General features: G+C 33.9%; 1 protein-coding gene across 1 annotated transcript; it reads right to left on the reverse strand.

Moving 5' to 3' along the window:
• Positions 1-1,575: 1,575 nt before the first annotated feature.
• Positions 1,576-13,419, reverse strand: LOC129803128 (monocarboxylate transporter 7-like). The gene is made up of 7 exons (XM_055849479.1): positions 13,132-13,419; positions 4,454-4,952; positions 4,143-4,387; positions 3,468-4,075; positions 3,080-3,399; positions 2,891-3,016; positions 1,576-2,307 (listed from the first exon to the last, which is right to left on the reverse strand). The coding sequence occupies exons 2-7, from the start codon at positions 4,926-4,928 to the stop codon at positions 2,150-2,152; spliced, it is 1,932 nt and encodes a 643-aa protein (XP_055705454.1). The 5' UTR covers positions 4,929-4,952; positions 13,132-13,419; the 3' UTR covers positions 1,576-2,149.
• Between the last annotated feature and the right edge of the window lie 6,755 nt (positions 13,420-20,174).

Raw genomic sequence — 20,174 nt, forward strand, 5'->3', positions numbered from 1 at the left:
ATCGGCATAACTTATCAAAGATATTTAAAATAAAAGTAAAAACAAAATATTATTTTTCTGTCAGCAGATGAGCAATAATAATAGGGTAAGTGTGCCAAATTTGTGGACCTGTCTCCGATTTCCCTTCCTAAACTAAGTGAGATTAGTCGCGGTCACTTCACTAAAGCTTTGTTTCTTGATCTATTGAATTTAATATGTATATATCTCTATGGCTTATACGGTCAGTGAACCAGGGTTTCTGCCGTTTACCTGGGGAGACCGGTTGTGAAGTCGGTCGGCAGCCGCAAACAGTTGATTGAAATAAATTTGAATTGAATTGAATTGAATTGAAATTTCAGCATAGTTGCATGCAAGCGACAAGGTCTCAAGTTTGAAATATAATATTTTTAATAAAAATTGAATATTTATGTTACTCTTTTATAAGGAGTGTTGCTTGGAACCTTGCAGACAGTTTATCATCTTTACTTTCTCTAAAATCATTCTTAATACATTTTAAAATGAATAAAAATGTAGACATAGCATTGGTGGCCTATTTCGGCCACCTTCATTCTCATAGTTCCTTTCCCTTCCAGAATTCTTTCAATGTCTTTTTCATATCATCTTGCTCGTCGAAGCGACATTTTTTTGTTATTTTTTTAATTGTATAAGCTCTAGTGTATGCAAAAACTAAAAATTCATGGAAATTCGTGGAACAAAAAAGTGGCCGGAATTGCAAGCTGGCCGGAATTTGGCACACTTACCCTAATAATAATTTTTATTGGCATTTTTTGTATTATTTCTCAATATTAATCGCAGTATTAACCCTTAAAGGACAATTAGGGACACCGACGTCTTAAAAAAAAAATCCTACGGTCTTTTAAAGTTATATTTTTCTCTAAGAAATCAGAAAAAGTGATTTTCTCTGCCTCCAATTTTTGAATTTCTTGTCCTTAAATAAAGGGTTAAAAACAAAACAAAATTGAAAACTTTGGCCATTTTATCCCCAAATTTTTGGTTTCACATCAAGTTTTGCTTTAAAAAATAAATTGGGATTCTTTTTTTTTTAATATTTATTTAAGCTCTAGTAAATCTTTTCTAGAGCAAGAATCCGTTTAACCCCTTGAGACCTAAATGAATGAGACTCATTGGAGTTTACAACTGTTTGAGTAATTCCAAAAAAGATTACAAATGAAAAAAATATGATTAGCGCAGAGAAGCTTATGGTAGCTGAGATTTTTTAGGCAACCGCAGAGTGGAAGCTTCTCTGAAAACCTGCAAATTTGTTTCTAAGCTGAACTTTTGAGATAAAGAATCGTATCAAGCAACGTGATCTTCACAATATAACTAAATATATTAAAAAAAATTATTTTTCCGATTTTTTTTCTTAAGATAACTTATTGTTTTCTTTATGAATCCAAGCACAAAAATCATGAAAAATTACCCAAGCCAAGACCTATTACTTATGCTTTTCTTAAGTTTTTTTTGCGAAAGGAAAAGACTTATCTTTACCTCTGATCCGAAATAAGTCTCAGCGATTTCTCCCACCTTTCGGAATTGCAAAAGCTGTACATTTTTTGGAAAATCAAACACATTTAATTTTACTAATTGGTCTAACAAAGTTTATTGAACTATGTTGATTAACAAAAATTCTCTGCCTCGTCTAAAAATATCAACTATTACGAGTATGCATATTTCACGGGATTCAGTTAAATTACGTAAAATTCTATCTTGATATTTACACCTAATTCAGCAATTTTACTACACCAATGAAAATTAATGGCTTTAGGAAATCTTTCCTCTTTTTAAATGCCTATTTTGGAAAATATCCACAAGAAAATATATAGAATATTTTTTTTCTTTTCTATTTTTTTTATATAAAATTAAGGCACATTTCACTACAAAGTCTTTACAGTAAATTCTAACATCGTGTCTTCAATTAATTTACACACAGAGATACAAAAAATGAAAATTCTAAAGATATTTACAAAATATTCTAGAATAAGTTTTAAACATTATTTTTCTTTAATAGTAATATGGTGCTCTTTTCTCTCAAATATCTCTTGAAAATATCAACAAATCCATTTTGATAAATTTTCATGCTGATATCACAGAATAGTGGCTAAATTCTTGTTGGCTCGATGGAAAAATCATCGCTTTCACATTTATCTCTCTATGCTGAAGGCTTTGATGAGGATTTGGCTTCATTTCGGGCATCCTCCCAGCGCTTGATGTAGTTCAGGGGTACAATAATCAAAGCTGAGAGGGTCATTAAACCTCCAGATAGCCAGAAGGCGGCATCGTGACTCTGAGTCAGACCCATAAATGCTCCTGCAAATAATATGTTTTTCTTGCAATTATCAGCAATTTATATACTTAATTCTACTTCATAAATTAAGTATTTTAAAGAGCTTTATCGTATTTCAGAAAGCCCTCAAATTCCATTCTGTTGCTTGGATAACCAATTGTCGTAACTCACTCGATCGCCAAATCAGCAATAATACTCAACTTAATCCTTCTGATTTAGATGTAAAGAGTAAGTTACGACAATTGCTGATCCAATTAACAATTTCTTAATCTTGGCACTTTAAGCACATGTTTGCTGTCCACCGAAAAAAGAAATTGATGGGAACTATCAAGTCTATTGTTTTCCATAGATAAAGCCCTACAATAAAACAGGTAGACAACCGTTATTGTGAAGAATGGTAGCAATTGAGGAATTTTTTGGATTATCAAATACACCGCGAGATAGGAAAATTCGTGTAAACATGTTGTAAAACATTGGAGTGTAGTTGAACAAGAGGAAGCACCAAGGGTAGCAAACGTGAGAGATTATCTCAAATGATTGGGAAATTTTTAAGTACCTAATGGCGTCATCATGACAAAAAGATTACTTGGTAACAATAGGACTTACCGGCAATTGGAGATCCAATGGCAGCTGCAATTCCCTGGAAGAGCATCAGAATTCCAAAGGCATTTGTTAGTTTTTCCAAGCCCAGAAAATCCACCACAATAATCGAACGCAGAGCAGAGAAGCAGGCTACGAGAAAAACAAAGTTTTAATTTCATTGAAATTAGGAAATTTTCAAGAATTTAATCTTACCAATTGCAATTCCAAAGACGGCAGCATAAGTGAACTGGAAGGCTTCACTCATTGAATATCCACTGACAATTGTCCCAACACCTCCCAGGATGATGGCAATATTGTTCACATGGAGAGAACTGACACCTTTAATTGAACTGATAAGGCCACATCCAATCCTAGCAACGGTATTTGAAATGCCGATTGAGGAAAGCACGAAGACAGCTACTTGCTGGTCCATCCCTCGAGCCACAGCTCGAGCGACAATATACATGAAGGGGATGAAGAAGCCCATCATGGTAAGAAAACCACTTAGGGCCAGGAGCAAGAATGTCGGAGACCTGGAAGATTACCCAAGGAATCGCTTATTTAGAATCCCAAAGACAAATTGGATCTTTTAGTTACTCACTTAAGCAGAGAAATGTCCAGCATTGTCGCGAGTGTTCGCTTGACCATCTGTGGGCACAATCTGCAAGACATCTCCTTCTCTTCACGTACATCCTGTTGTGTGGGAAGCCTTGTCACCGACATGTGATAGCCAAGGGAAGTTTGTGATTGATACTGTGGCAATCTCGTCACAGAACCACTAAAGAAGATGTCATCTCTGTACAATGGCCTAGGGTTATCAGTTGTAGATACTCTCCTGCTTCCTGGTCGACTAGACTCCCTCTCAGATACCGTATGACGTCTAGCTGGAACAATTACCGGCCGTGTCTCTCCCTCCAGAAGAGCTCCATTTTCATCAGCCTCGTCTGTCTCTCCCACTGGACGTAACTCCAGAGCTGCAGGCATTAATGGAGCCTGCGTCTCTCTGTCTTCTGAGGAGCGCTTGGTGGAACCATTGAGATCCTGTCCACTACCACGGAATACTTCTGAAGCTGTGGGATAGTTGGTGTTGCGATTGGAGCCCATCCAGGTGTTCTGAGCACTACTGTGCACAGAGTCACCAAGACGTTTCTCCAGAGCATCCTGCTGGAGTTTCTCCTTCTCAGATGCAGCTACTTGGTCAATAGGAACCTAACAAGATAATTCATTCAAACTTCAGAACTTTTTCCAATAGCAGAATTTGAAGAAGAAAATTCACCTGAATTGGTTTGATGGGCCGGAAGCAGATGGCAAAGAGAGCACATAGCAAAATAATAGCCCCTTGGATGACAAGAGTGATCCTCCAGCTCTGCGAGGTGATGAGGTAAGCAGTGAGCGGAGCAAAGATGAATGTACCAATACCCGAGCCACAGAGGGAAAGTCCAGTGGCCAGGGCGCGCCATCTCTCGAAATAGTAGCCCACGGTGATTACAGATGGCATATAAATGAGGCCAAAGCCAATCCCTGAAATCACACAATGCACCAATAAACTTTCACTGAGAGCTGGTCTAAGAAAAAAAAACCTCTCACCTCCTATGATACCATAAGTTACGTAGAGGAAGACAATGTTGGACGCAAAGTAAGATGTACTGAATCCTATAGCAGCAATTACAGCTCCCATCATTGTGACTGGCCTGAAGCCCCATCGATTGGCCAGTGCACTGACAAAGGGGCCCACCATGAGGTAGAACCCACTAAGAAGGGATGTCACAAGAGCCACTTCTGCATCACTTACTTCAAATTCCTCCTTGACAGGCTTCAGGAGACTTCCAGCACTGAAGATAATACCATCAACGATGATGTTGCAGCAAAAGGAAGCCATCATCACTACCCAGCCCCAGCCACCGTCCGGTGGAACAACCACAGGAACTGTGGCCACTTCCTGGACATCCTCACTGGGTGCCTTTACGAGTTCCTTGCCATTGGATACATAAGCCCCATTGGTCTCCTTCTGGGCATCATTGGCGCCATTCTCTGCCAGCTCTAGTGTGTTCTGTGGTGGCATTGGGCTTCAGGTATCCCTATAGATCTTTTAATGGATAAAAAGTTCTAGAATATATTCTGTATATCCACTAAAAATTTAAATTATTATATATCTGCTCAAGGGACATGAAACATCAATGAAACATGTTTCAAAAGCTCTCAGTAAGCTTTCCCAAGGAGGAAAATATGCAACTATTTTAATTGATTAGGTCGTATGAGGTTGATATTTATCAATTTATGTAAAATATTAACAAACAAGCAATTTTCTAAATGAGAAAAATACCATGCAAAGGGGGAAAAAGTGGCGTATTGGTATAATTTTATTGATTTGTCAACAGATTGATCAACAAGTAGTTCCCATTATCTCAATCACTTGCAAAGTGTGAGTTTTTCCTCCATTTTTTCAACGTTTTACAAATACACTTTTCCCAATGATTGGCATACGCAAATAAGTTCAAGATCATCTCTTGCCTGACACGGTTCAAACAATTTTTTTCTTCACGCTTCTCGTGGATTAGTTGCGCAACAAGTGATATGAACGGCATGTAAAATATTCTTCTAAAATATTGGTACAAGAGGTATACAATTGATTCTTATCGCATAGTCATTTTCGTAAGGAATCTAGCTTCAACTGGATTTTTTGTCATTTATTGCAGAGCAAAGTCTTGCCTGGGCAGTGAGCTTTTGAACATGCTTGCGAAATTCCACGTATTTAGCGTAAAAATTAACACTTTCATTGGTGACCGCCAAATTCTCGTGATAAGAGTGTCCAACTCTTAATTTACACAGGTATTCTTATCATTCTACAAAAGGCAAAGCACGTGTCTTTTTTTCTCAAAAGCCCGTGAGGATCTCATTTCAGTGATTGATCGACCTTTTCTTGATAAAAACCCACGATAGCAATGCAGATTCACTGATAAGGCAATTTTTTGGACATTCTCAACTCCTAGAAGGCATAAAAAATCACTGTTTTTTTGTGTTAAAACCACAATTCTTGGGGGCTCGACTATGCCAAGGAAAACAAATTGGAAACCGTGGTCACGTGCGAGGTTCTCTATATAGAAATTCCACACATAAGGAATGTAATATTCCTATTTTACGATAATAAATTGCATTGGAATGTAAAGAGAGAGGTGTTAAAAGTATTTTTATATTCAATCTAAAGCAAGTTTTTCCCATTTCAGTTTTTCACATGAAAGATAAACGCAAAATTGAGTGTCAAGTTCAAATGATAATCCAGTTTTTTATGAAAGTTGCTTAAAAGCTCTTAACTAGGGTTAGTTAGGTATATATCCTGTAGGGGAATTCTGTAATTTTCGTGGCATTGTCACGCGTGAGTTCGAAACCTGACAATGCGATTCGAGCTTTTTTTGTCATATCATATGAGTTCGAAAATGCAACTCATTGAATTTTAATGAAATCCCTTTTACTTGATGAATTTATGAAAATACAGTACGTCTTGGTTGGATTGTTTAACAAAATTCATTGTCATTTGAATTGCTAGAAATCTCAAATATGTGACTTCTGACAATGCCATATGAGCTGAAATGGCAATGTCACGGCTACAGAATCGCATTTTTGAAAAGTATCTCCTAAGATTCGAACCCAATTTGTCTTATAGCATTGCCAGAGCATTACAGAATTCCCCTCATGATAGGGAAACATTATTAAGTTATTTTATCACAAGCAGCCTGACCAACTTAATATTCCTGGGTTCTATTTTCCAGTCAATCCGCATTTTGTGAAAAAATGTCGATTTTACAAATTTTGTAAGATCAGGAAAAATGTAAAAGAGAAAGGAGAATTAATGGTGCCATTTCAATGGAAAATGAAAATGGGAAATCTTCATAATAAGATAACCAACATAAGTGCTTCTATATAATCGGCTTCTCTTGTGTTGGTTTCTGTCATGACTATTTGTGCTTTTGGAACACGCCGCGAGTAATGATGATACTCCAGTAATGTTTCTATTCCAATGAAAAAATGGACATGTTTTTTTTAACAATTTACTATTTAAAATGCTTCTACATAAGCGACTTTTCTCTGTATTGGTTCCTGTTATGACTTTAAGGTAGTTTCGGTACACGACGAGAATGGGGAAAACAGTCGAGACAGAAACCAACACAAAAAAAGTCGATAATGCAGAAGCACTTTAGAATGTTCAGGAGAAAGAATTCCCCTTTTAATTTTTCATTGGAACAGCACCATTATGCTATTCTAGTTAAAAATGAACATGTTTTTTAGTACTTTACTCACGGGGGTGACATTTGCTCTGAAAAATGCAACCAGTTTTAGTGTAAATTTTTTTCTGTTTTCGTACACATTTCACGCGATATCTCCGAAAGTACGTAGGTTGCCAATTTGGGGTTTTCAGTAGCCCATTCCATATTAAATTGGCTTTTATTTTGTATTTGTATTTTTTGCTAATTCATTCCACAATGACAGAAAACACCGAATAAACTCCAAAAATTTTTCGGCACGCTAGAAACATATGGGAAACATAGGAAACGTCATACCCCTGACCTTACTGTTGTTCTGAAATGTTTCTACATAATAGACTTTTCTTTGTTTCTGATACGACTTTTTGGTGGTTTTAGAACAGGACGAGGGCTGAAGAAAACAGTTGGGACAGGTACCAACACAAAAAAAGTCGATAATGCAGAGGCACTTGAGAACAGTAAATTGTTTAAAAAGCTTGTGCATTTTTCATTGGAATACCATCATTAGTGCACCATAATTCTCACTAATCTTTTGCCAATTAATTATAGAGAAAATCATGACAATATATCAGTAAGACATTCGCAATTCAAAATTGGTAAACTTTTCCTTAAATCTTTTGGAAATTGAGAAATACAATTGGTAGAATTCCATCCTTAAATATAAATAGCTCAGAAATACAAAAAAAAAACAAGAATGTTTCGAACAATCACAATTTTAGAATTAGGTTCTGCATTTCATCAGAAATAAAATCAAATTCAAAATCGAAAATTTTAATGCATGACAATAATGAAATATTCTTGGAAATATCTTGGCATATGAGTCATTTAAAGTGATTTCTGATCAATCATCAGAAATCACCAGAATCATCAGAAAATCAGTAATCAATCAGTGATTACTGAACAAAATGTAGTATTTTACTAATCGCAAATTATTTTTTAAATCTTTTCTATTTTGTTTTTAGCTGAATTACAATTATTTTATGTCATTTTATTTTTTATTTTTTTGGAAATATATTTAATCAGAAATCTTTGTACGTTGTCCATTAGATTGCATTTTAAATTTATTTCCGTGTAACTCTAGCTTTGCAACAACTTATCTAACTGGAAGTTAGATTTAATCCTATGGTTTATCTGTGAGATGAATCTCATAATCTTACTAAGATAGGCAGCAAATCATCGAAATTTCGCTGTTTCTAACTTAAATGCGACATAAAACCTTGAAATGGGAGATTAGTCAACCGAGTAATTCCGTGTTTACTGTTTATTTTACTAATATAGTTCCTCAAAAAAAAATAATACCCATTTATTGGGCAATAAATCGCAAATTGATTTTCACTGACCCCTGGGGGATAAACACTTTGGAATGCGCCAATTTTAAATGCATTCCAGTCAGGGTGGGTTTTTTTCTAAAAATGTCTCAACGAGGTATAAACAAAAATATTTACTGATTAATTGAAGGTTATTTCTTCGAAATACTTGTGAGGATGATTCAAAGTATTCGCGGTGTTTGCCCCAGGGGAAAATCCCATTGGTTCAATCCATGGGCATTTCCAGAGTGATTGAAAAAAAAAGTAAACTCGGTTAAGAATTGTTGCAATGAGAATACCGGTTTGATGTCTCAAACTATGCCTAATTAGCATGTATTAGCAACATATAGTATTTTATTTTTGACAAATTCTCAAGCAAGTTGTTGACTTGATAAAGTCAACAAGATACTTCGGAGTAACTTTTGCACTTTTCAATCGGTGTCACTGATAATTTATATGAAAATTTACACACAGAGTGTGGGAGTATTGTAAAATAATCATTTTCAGTACTTTTTTTATCAATCTTTGGAAGCTTAATCCCCCACAATTTTTATGATAAGAAATTTCATTTTTTTTCAAGTATTTGACATAGAAGTTGCTAGAGATTAGAAATATCTGAGGGGTCTACATTTTTTTGCTGACTTTCCCACAAGGTTGTTCATTTATATTTTTAAAATTCGTCAATTTTCTTTCACACCATACGCAATGATTGATAAATTGTGGCGCATTTTTTTTAACATTTCGTTGTCAATTTTTCTCACGAGGTATAATCACTCAGAGAAAACAAAGAAAATTTTATTGAATATCTATAAGGGCATAAGTCCGTAAGATAAGTCACGATGTTTAACTCTTCGGATTCCTTGGGACTCTAGATACTCAAAAAAAAACCCGGGAAAAACAGTTGTTTTGAACTATTTTGAATTTATAAAAATATGATTCTTGTGGATGATTACAAACTATAAGGATGTCCAAATGCAGGATACTTTTTTAAAAGGTCAGAATTATTCCCGAGCTAAGAAATTTTTGATTAAAAAATCGTGACATCCCTTTGCTAGATATGCAATGGTCTAAAAAGAGCAAACGTTTTTTAAAACAAAACCGTCAGTTCAGATTATACGATCCTAAATTCAATAATGCGGCAACAGAAATTTTACGTCCACTAAATGTTACGAAGTTATCATAAATCACTTTGATAGTTTAGCAATGACAGAAATGGTGAACTGGATACGATTCGAAAGAACATTCGGATAATGCTAAAACGGTTAAAAACCCGTAAAATGGACAATATATTTGTGCTCAGCAGATCTAAATTATTATGGCTCCGGCACACATTTAGATCAAGAAAATTTCATGAAATCAAAATTCAAATCCCTTTTTTTCTCACGCATTTTGCATATGTTTATCTCATTCTTTCGCGCTCTTCTTCTTTTAACTATCACCTTAAATTTAACTCAATTGAATTTGAAGTTTGAAAGAACGAAATATACATATGCAAAGCGTTTGAGAAAAAGTGGGTCTGAATTTCGACTTCATGAAATTTTCCTGATCTAAATGGTGTGCCGGAACCATAATAATTCAGATCTGCTGAACACAAATATATAGTCACTCCATTTTAGGGATTTTAATCATTCTTTCGCACTCTTCTTCTTCTTCTTTTAAACACCGCTCCAAATTCGATTTAGCTCAATCGAATTTGGAGTGCGAAAGAATGAGACAGACATATGCAAAACGTGTAAGAAAGAAAGGAATGTGAATTCTGACTTTATGAAATTTTCCTGACCTAAAAGGTGTACCGGAGCCATTATGGAAATATTCACTATATATTTATATTTCAGCGATTAGTCTTCAACTTGGATAATCTTTTCAATCCGATTCAGTCACAATTTACAAAGGCGATTGTATCACGCCGCTTATCACATTATTTGAAATTGCAAAGAAATTCAAAACTAACAAATTCTCTTCAAAACATTAAACCACAGAGTACAAAATTTTATATGGAAAGTTTAAGATATCAATAACGTTCTTTAATTATTTTTCGCACAAATACCTTCATTTATAAGACTTAAAATATCAAAAATCTCTTAAAGGACAAGGAATTCAGGCTTCGAACACTTCATATTTTTACCATAATAGGGTCAAAGGAACTCATTTTCGACAGGGAACCACTATTGGCACTTTTCTCAAAATGTGGAAATTTATTTAATGTATTTCATAAAATGTAAGTAAATGACATTTTCTTATTAATCTACGTTTTCCGATAAAGATAAACGTTCAAATTTTGTATTCCAAATGATACAGAGTAAGGTGTCAATAGGTGTTCCTTTCACTCTACTTTGTTACACATTTCCTGAAGAAATAGGTCAGATTCATTAAGGAACATGGGAAAAATACCTTACACTCTATAAAAATTTAATTAAAAGTTTAATATAATTAAAACTTCACAAAAAATTATAAGGTGAGATGTTGAATAATCTCATCTACTATAATCCTCACAAAACTATATAACCCGATCGGACTGAAACTTTATAAATAATCGAAAATAGCCGCAAGCTCTCTAGTTAAATTATTTTAGCCTTTATTTCATTCAATCAATTTTCTTCCAATCTATTCAAATCCGATATATTTCCAAAATGTCTTCTAAGTTTAGTTCCAAATTGAATTCGATGACATCCCAATTGGCTCAGGTTAAGAATCACACAATAAGCTGATCCAGGCTTAACTTAGCTCTTACTTTTATATTGATTCTTAAAAAAATCATTTTCTAAGTTTTCTATTTTAAACTTAGTAAATGATAGTGAGGATCATAAAACGTTATGATTGACCGTAAAGACGTGATTTTACGAAAACTAAGATTAAGATGGTCATTAAGTTCAATACACCCCTTGTCGTGAAACATTATTGACACTTTATTTAATAAAAAAGCAAAACCAATATGTTTATTTATACATTCCGTACGAACGTAATGAAAGAGTCAAAGTATGAATGGCAAATAATATAACGAAAGATTAACGAAAACCGCACGTCATCAGTTAAATGGCAAACAGATAAGACATTATTTTCTCATGACTATTTTCTCTCAGTGCATCGCATTTTCCAACAATCACTTCCATTGTGATCTCGTGTCTCTCTATTTTTCACAACACGACAGAGAAATATTTTAAAATAGAACAAATGAGCGACGAGATAAGAAGACAAATGCCTTTGGGATTAAATATCAAATACGCATGTTGTTCCATAATCATATTGTTATTATTTTTTTCTTACATTGATATCTTCTCGTGTTGTATATTGAGATATTCTGATGATCGTATGAATATTCAATTGGAATTATTAAATCTCTTTTTTCTTGCTGAGTAGCCAAGAAGAACACAGAATAGAGGAAAATTTAATAAGACAGCAAGAGACGAGCCTCCAAAAATTAATATTCTTTTACACATTAGTTTATCTACAAACATGCTTTTTTATCGAATGGAAAAAAAGATAAACATTCGTGATCTTGACTTTTTATGACACCATTTTTTTATTGTTGGCAATTTTCTGGGTGTTTAGGAAATGAAAGCGTGTGTGGAGCATGTGCACTTTTTGCTTATTACAATAACCTTGCTTATAGATCAAATTTGGAGGATTAGAAACCGCTTTTTAAATTTTAAACAACTGTCAAATTTATAGGTTTGACATTTTGCTCAGATTTTTAAAAATTTGAATATAACGAATTTTATGGGATATTTTTTTATAATTTGATTGTTAATGGCTTTTTGTAAGATCAAAAATCCATCACTCATCTCAATACACCTTATAAATTATATTCAATATTTCACATTATTTACTCAGCTGATTGCCCGATGAAATGAAAAGTGAACTTAACCATGAACAATATGCAAATGTCTCAATTAGCGTCCTAAAATTGCATGTAAATTAGCAAAATGCCTGCAGATCAATTGAGAATAATTATGAAAAACTGGATCAAATCTATCGCCTGGAGATCAATATAAATTGCCGAGCTTATTAGTGAGCACGAGGCGTACTTCAAAAAACAAACATCAATTAAAAAATTGAAGTGTTAATTGATGGTTGATTGACTGCAAATACCCTTTTGTAAGGTTTAGATGCCAAGGGGCCACTTGCAATTGGCTAATTGCAGCATTATGAGTATGAAAAAATTAGCAAAACTTGACAAGAGATCATGAACTTATGCAATTATCGCTGATTAGCAATTTACTTTATCAGTGTGTAGTGGCATTATAAGCCCTGAGTCACTCTCTAGAATATTTCATTTAGGCACTCTTGGGACACTCTATATTGCTCTCTCCAGCAAACTTTAGCCGACAAATCGCTGTGAAAATCTAACTGAAGATCATTGGAAAAAAAAACTCCGATAGTTCCCACGCAATCATATCTTATCCGCAAAACCATCAATCATTCAGGCACTCTGCATTTTTATGATTATACTGAAGATCCTCTTCAAATAGAGATCATTCAGCATGATCATTTGCTCAAGATAAAGGCGAGGAAAAAAAAACTGTTTGTGCCCTTTGTCTTGCTATCGCTAAGCCAGTATAGATTGGTTTATTTTCTGATATTTAGTATTTGCATTTATCATTTGAATTTTCACGTTTTCTTTCTTTGGACTCATTCTATACCACGGATTCTTTGTGCGTATAAATGTATTTGCAAATTAATTTAAAATACTTCTACGTACATGATCACTGCCAAATATCGTTTTCTTTTTCTTGGGGATTTTTACCCACTGAAAACCTTCACTATTTCCACTTTACACTTTTTTGTTGGATTTAAGCAAGAAAAAAAGCACTGATAGAGAACTTAAAACAGCACCTCACGATATTTCTCAAAAGAATATTAATATTTCTCGCGAGCAAAGAGCAAAATTGGAAGCTCGTGCGAACACGAAGGAGTCCAGAGAGTGACTGACTCAATGGGGTTCCAATACAAGCTTTGTGGCCTGGTAGCTTTGTGGTTGTTTACTGATATAGAATGAAGACAAGAAAAAAAGACATACACTTGAGAGAGAGAGCTTAAAGCCAGCAAATCACATGTCATTATTAATGCCCTCGTGTTTCCCCGCGAAACAGATCACCCATTTACGACTTTTGACACGCAAACCTTTTTTTCTGCAAAGCTCCGGGAGCTTTTGAGCTGAGCGAGATTATCTATAGTGGAGAGTTGTTGAGTCACAGGAAAGTCTCTCTTGAATCTATTTATTTTTTGCTATATACATTCTTGTTGCTGTAATTTAGACACGTGCAAAGAATTGCTACAACAATGCAAATTCAGGTAAGATCAGAAAATTCTAGTAGAAAACAAATACAAAATTGTAATAAGAAATAAGTGTGGAGTTTTTTTTTATTTGCTCCTTCTTGAATTTGAACTTTATTCAACTGACACATGTTTCCCATACACTTCCTTCTTTATTCTGTGTCAAAAACCCTTAGTTGATTATGGTCAATTAACCAATTTTAGCCAATTTAATGGAAAAATGCAACTTTAGTTTTTTTTGGGTTAAATGGAACTTAGAATTTTCTGTATTACCAAGTGATTTCTTTTTTATTTTGTCTCTAAATCGTTTATAGAAGAAAATAATTGTCTTTTAATTCTCAGATACGTTTATAAACTTTTATGCAATTCAAAATAGTATAGAATTAATATGAAATATTTACAGAAATAACATTACTTAGGGCCTAAATAGACTGAGGTTGGTCCTCTAGTATATTAAAGAATTAAGTTAAAAAAAATTACACAAGGGTCTTTAATAAATAATCGTAAGCCCTCAGTGTGTGAAAGTTTAGGATAAAACCTTGCTGCTAGATTTTACAGGCTAAATATTCTCATATTAAACTTAAGCTGATCCTCGAGAATCTTTAGCTTGTAAAATTTCACAGTAAATATCGTCGGTTCCGAAGAAGACTATTGTAAGTCTACTTACAATAGTATAAAAAGATGGTATCATTGGATGCAGAAACCTTAGATCTATATCCCTACAAAATGTTATGTTGATTAAGATATTCCTGCAAAAGTTACAAGAAAAAAACTTAAAATCAGCGTGCCCAATTATTGAGTTTTTTGCCCACAATTTTGCTATAATTAATTTAAAAGTAGTGTTAACTAGAAGATATTCAATGCGTAAGTATGATAAAATAGTTTCAAAAGCTGAAAGTATACAAATTGCAGTGAAATTAATGAAAATAAATTTTAGCTGTCAAACTTCAAACCTCTTTCCTGTAAAGTTTACATTTTGGACTTACAATAGTCTTCTTCGGAACCGACGATATTTATCCCAAACTGTCATACACTGAGGGCTTAGGAACATCGATTAGAAGTCGATTGCATAAATTCTCTTTATCTGAACCTTTGCAGGATATAAATTAAAGAATCAGCCTTTAATATGAAAGATCACCCTGGGTCTATTTGGGCCCTAAGTGGAATATTACTTAATAATCTTTCCTATTTAACCTCTCCCTACATAATGTTAATCAACGTCGAGGACCAGTGCATTGGTCCATTAGATGCGCGGAATTGAAGAACAGTGGTACGTAGTTTCATTAATTTTCCTTGTGCACCATCCTATCCTGAGCTATTTTCACTTCGAAAATAATTTGGGGAAACTGGGGCACCACTACACACGGGGTAGCACCAAACACTCCGATTTTTTTAGTCGGATGTACAAATTCAGAGGACAAGACTAATACAAATTTATAGGCATTATAAGGATGCTGTCCACTGTAGAAATGGTCGAGATAGTCCAAGTAGTTTAGAAATAAAAATTAGTGTTTGGTGGTGCCCCAGTTTTCCCTATTTAAGAAAAAATAATCTAGGACTATTTGTATAGCTTTTTGGAGGTAAATTTCGCAAAACGTTGATAAATTGCGTTATTCCGAATGAAATTTCATATGTAATTGCAATTAATTAAGTACTTTCTGCTTGCTTTTGGTTAACTTTTAAAACTCAAAATTTCTATAGGGAAAGGAAGTCAGGTGTGTCTTGATAACTTATTTTCGAAGGTATCAACTGCTGATTCTGAAAAATTTAAACGATGACTGCACTTTTTGTAGTCAATATAGATATATTTATCAACAGTCACAGTCTTCAAAGAATATCACAATAAGTGGTCCAGCAATGTATTAACAGTCGACATTCGCTTAATGTAATAGATCTATCGGTACTACCGATTTCAACAGCATCGGAAGGTTTATCATTCCGTCTCAGATTCCAAATACTTAGTTTTTCTTTAGAATATTGCGCTTTTCGTTTTTTTTTCCTTAAAGAAAAAATTCTACTATTTCTTTAACTAATAGCAGAGCAAAAAATGATCTTAAATATTTATAAATTTTTTTATGATCATCTTTCTCTACTAAAATTAATAAAATATAATAATAATAATAATAATAATAATAATAATAATAATAATAATAATAATAATAATAATAATAATAATAATAATAATAATAATAATAATAATAATAATAATAATGCTGGCACAACATGAAAGATTCCCCAGAAAAGCTATGCAAGCTATTGTGAGGAGACCTCGGCCTCGAGGCAGACCTAGGACAAGGTGGCTGAATCAAATTCAGAATCTTGCCTTGGAACGCCTCGGGATCGAACTCGAACATCTTCCTGAAGTGGCGGAGGACCGACAGGCGTGGGCTGCTAGATTGGATGTCATGGGCCCGCGACCCCAATAGGGATAAGCGGTTGAAAATGAATGAATGAATGAATGCTGGCACAACATTCCATGAAGGAACAGGGCCTTCCCGCAAAAGGATTTCTAGACATGCATTATTATTTTTTCTTATACGGGATGAGGTTATCAGTCCCATGCCAGTGGAATCAAGTGCAATGAAGCTCATTGTATGCAATCCGAACACCTTTAGCGCCAGAAAATTCCTGGTGACTTAAAGGGGATTCGAACCCGGGACACTTGCATTGTAGAGCGAGTGCTCTAGCACTTGACCCATTGAGTGCCCAAATTAATTAAGTGATTTTCTTATTGTTTTAGATGGGAAAGGGGAAAAGACCAGGAATAAGAACAAATCCTGCACTCAAGAGCAACTCAACAAGGTTTTTGAAGCCTTTCGTCGCGGTTTCACTTACACTGTTTGTCTCCAATTAGAAAATTTCCCTTGTCTCCATTTGGATTAATTTGTTTTCAATTGAAGCATTTTACACTCGCGTATTTTTCTTTTATTTAAGAAGTTTTTAAATTATACCTAAAGAATTTTCACTAAACAGTAACATTCTAGAAGAGTCAAGGAGCACATCAGAAAAAATTGAAGTTAATGTGTTGAATCTTCTGTCAAAGTTAAAGCGTCTGAAAATGGTTTTGAATTAGGAAATTTACCATATACAAATTTTCTGGATGCATAAAGGAATTTTCGGTCCCGAAAATTTGCATAAGGGAAACTGGGGCAGTAGTAAACACGGAGTAGTTGTAAAAATTGAAATTTACGTCTACACTACTAGGAGTTATGATGATGATGATGAGTTTCCCCTAATTCCGAGACCTTCTGTACCTCTTATCTCATCTATGTCTGAATTTATAAAATAAAGATACCTACTTGTTATCAAGGAAACTATATGGGATTGTGGGATTTGGGAAAATTTGGAGCAAATATAAAGATTTGGACCAATAAGTTTTTTTTTTAAATATTTTACTTCAATCAAATATTCCTTCATAAATTCTTATTGGAAATTTTAATAGCTTTTGTATTCCTATTGTTCAATATTTTCAAATTTGATTAATTCCGTTAAGAAATATGCCTTTTAAAATGGTTTGGGCTAATTCAAGATTACTATTATTTGATATCACTAATATCAAATAATAAATCAAGAATTAAAAAAAAATTATAAAAGCTAAAAAGAGTAATAACTAATTGAGTCTTGGACATGTCAACTAAAGGGTATAGGGACTTTGAAGTCCAGAATTCGATATTTCTTATTCATTTAGCATATTATCTTAAAGATCGTAAGCAAAAACTTTAAATCTAAGAGGAATGTCTTTCAGTTTTTTCTTAAACCGAAAAAAAACATATCGCGTGTGAAGAAAATTTTATGACAAACGCAGTTTATTTCAAAATAAGTTAATTAACCTGGAAATTAACATTGAGGATGAGGCAAAAGATGATGACATTATGCAAGACAAATCTGCGATTTCATGTGATTTTGGCAAGGTATTCAGGTGAGAGTCACCGTGTTATCGCGTGATGACCACGTTCTAAAAATCTCTAAGTCGCCACAGAGACTAAAATTCGCATAAATTGATCATCGATCTGTCTCATAAATATTACTTTTTGGGAAGACACTTGTCTGACCTTCAAGAATCATCCTCTCTCTGTCCTTTTTTCTCAATCAAAAGCCGCCAAATTCTTAAGCAAGAGAGTGAGAGGAAAAAAATATTTTCTTGGTGATTTCAACATTTTGAAGCTCAGCAATCAACTTTCGATTTTTATGTTGATGTTTCTATGCAAATCATTTCGTCGATGAGACTAGAGAAAATTCTAAAAAAAAAAAATAAGATCATTTTGGAGATCTTTTCTTCAGGTCGAATGTCTTTTATGGCTATTCAGAAAAAAAAATATCCTTGAATTTCTCATTCATATTCTCGAGAGAATTGTTTTATGTTTTATTTGTTTCCACGGTTGTAAACATCAATAAATTTTTTTTTCTTTTCTAATTAGCCGTTGGAGAGGCACGCTTATTTTGAATGATTAGAATTGTAAGTTTTTGTTTTAGAAAACTTTCAAGATCATCAAAGTTTTGCAATAAAAAGTTAATTATTCGTGCAAAAGTACTGTTATTGCTGTTCATTGGATACAATTTGGCTTTTACTATAAAGTATAATGTAAAAACAAATTAATCAGGGACATTTATGATCTTCTTTATTTGACAGCTGTCATATCTGTTTTCAAATTGACAACGTCATAGAAGCATTTTGTCAGAAATTCAAATATCACGATTTTCAGTCATGCTTGAACTGGCTGTCCTTGGATTCATTGAGGAGAACCGATCAATTTGCGTTTCCAATTGATGGAGATGTTCAAAACGCACAAAAATTTGCCAGAAAAAGAGAAGCTTGCGAGTGTGACAAGCCCCCGAATGTCTGACCAATTGGAGGAGACTATGGTTAAATTGGATGGCCACGACGCAAATTGACGTCAGCACCAAGATTTTTCAGCTAATTGTGCGACTGAAGGCAAAATCTTCCGCATCTTAAGATGCCAATTGACTTTTCTAGTTTTTCTTCAAATGTGTGAAACCCTCCAAAGATGCCTCACTAGTTGCCAAAAATTGATTGACTGCCATCCGCCTACGCTTTCAGAGAAAAATAAACTCAAAATTGTCTTATTTCTGGCGACGAGTGTCAGTGCAGAGGGGCTCGATCTTTCACCATTCAAGAGAGACTTTCATGGAAATTTTCTACGCCCATATTTTCATTAGATTGTCCATCAAAGAAGAATTTCCGGTGGCCGTTGGGCAAAACTAAAAATCGTGTCTATCAACTTGAACTTGAATTAATTCAACAGTCAAAGAGAGCGGAAAAAGCACCAACAGAAACTTCAATGCGCACTCGTGAGCTTTTTTGACCTTCATTGATGTTGTTCTATTAAAGAGTGGTGTAGCTTGTTCAGCTGGTGATCCGACTACATTCATTTTGAGCGTGTTAACGAAAACTCTGCAACATTTCACTAATGATTGAATTAGAAGCACTTTACTGTATTACCTGTAAAACATGATTTATGAAATTTCCTGCAAATTACCACGTAAGATATTCGTATATTTCTCGCCTTGGGATAGTGTGGATTTTTCTCTATAATATTGTATATACAATAAAATTTTTAGATCATTTAAAATCAACCTCAAAGTTGTATAGTAAATTGATGCGAAATATTTGCCAATGATCCAAGGAGATGCTGAGTCAATTAATCAAAATGAAAATTGTTCTTGTCATTCTATGCTATTTTTTGCATTAATTACCATTTCAATGATAATATTTTGTTGTTTATCATTTCAATCGTGTTGTAATCGATTGTTTGCGAAAACAACCATGTGTTTAAGATTATTTTCTCGCAATAATATCAATATAATCTATTCCTAAATTAGAAATAACTGATTCAGCTGATGACTCTTTCACCCCAAAACCTTTGGACAAAGTCAGGGTCAGACGCGTGGAAGATGTGACTTCAGATTTTTCTTAAATTTCACTGTAATTTTCCTCAAGCTATTTTTCACTTCGGTATTCGGTTTCTTTCTGTCCCCCTTATACGATAAACTCTGCTCTGTCTACTTATCACTAGACGACCCCCCAATTTTGACCTTTCGACAAGAATAAAATTTTATAGCATGTGTAGATAATTTTTTAAGAGTGTTTTTTTGTGGGAATCTTAAAGTTTTCTAAAAAACTTAAATGTTAAAAAAGAATATTTCAAAAAAATGTTTAAAATTATACAGAATTTCAAAAAGAACACTTTATTTTCTAGGGTAACCTCAAATAAAATATTTCAAGCACAAAAATTACTTCAAAATTAAATTGAAAAAGGCCGGAACTTAAAAATTGTAAGGGACAGGACCGACAGGACACACTTACGACTTAAGCCGAGAGACGGCTTGACGTAATTATAATCAAAATAATGATTAGATTACATTTCCATCAGTTTCTGACTATAATCCATCTCTCGGCTTAAGCCGAGAATTTAGTCAAGTCATTATAATAAATTATGTTAAACCGTC

The sequence above is a fragment of the Phlebotomus papatasi genome, chromosome 2, assembly GCF_024763615.1.
Source record: "Phlebotomus papatasi isolate M1 chromosome 2, Ppap_2.1, whole genome shotgun sequence".
Classification (NCBI taxonomy): domain Eukaryota; kingdom Metazoa; phylum Arthropoda; class Insecta; order Diptera; family Psychodidae; genus Phlebotomus; species Phlebotomus papatasi.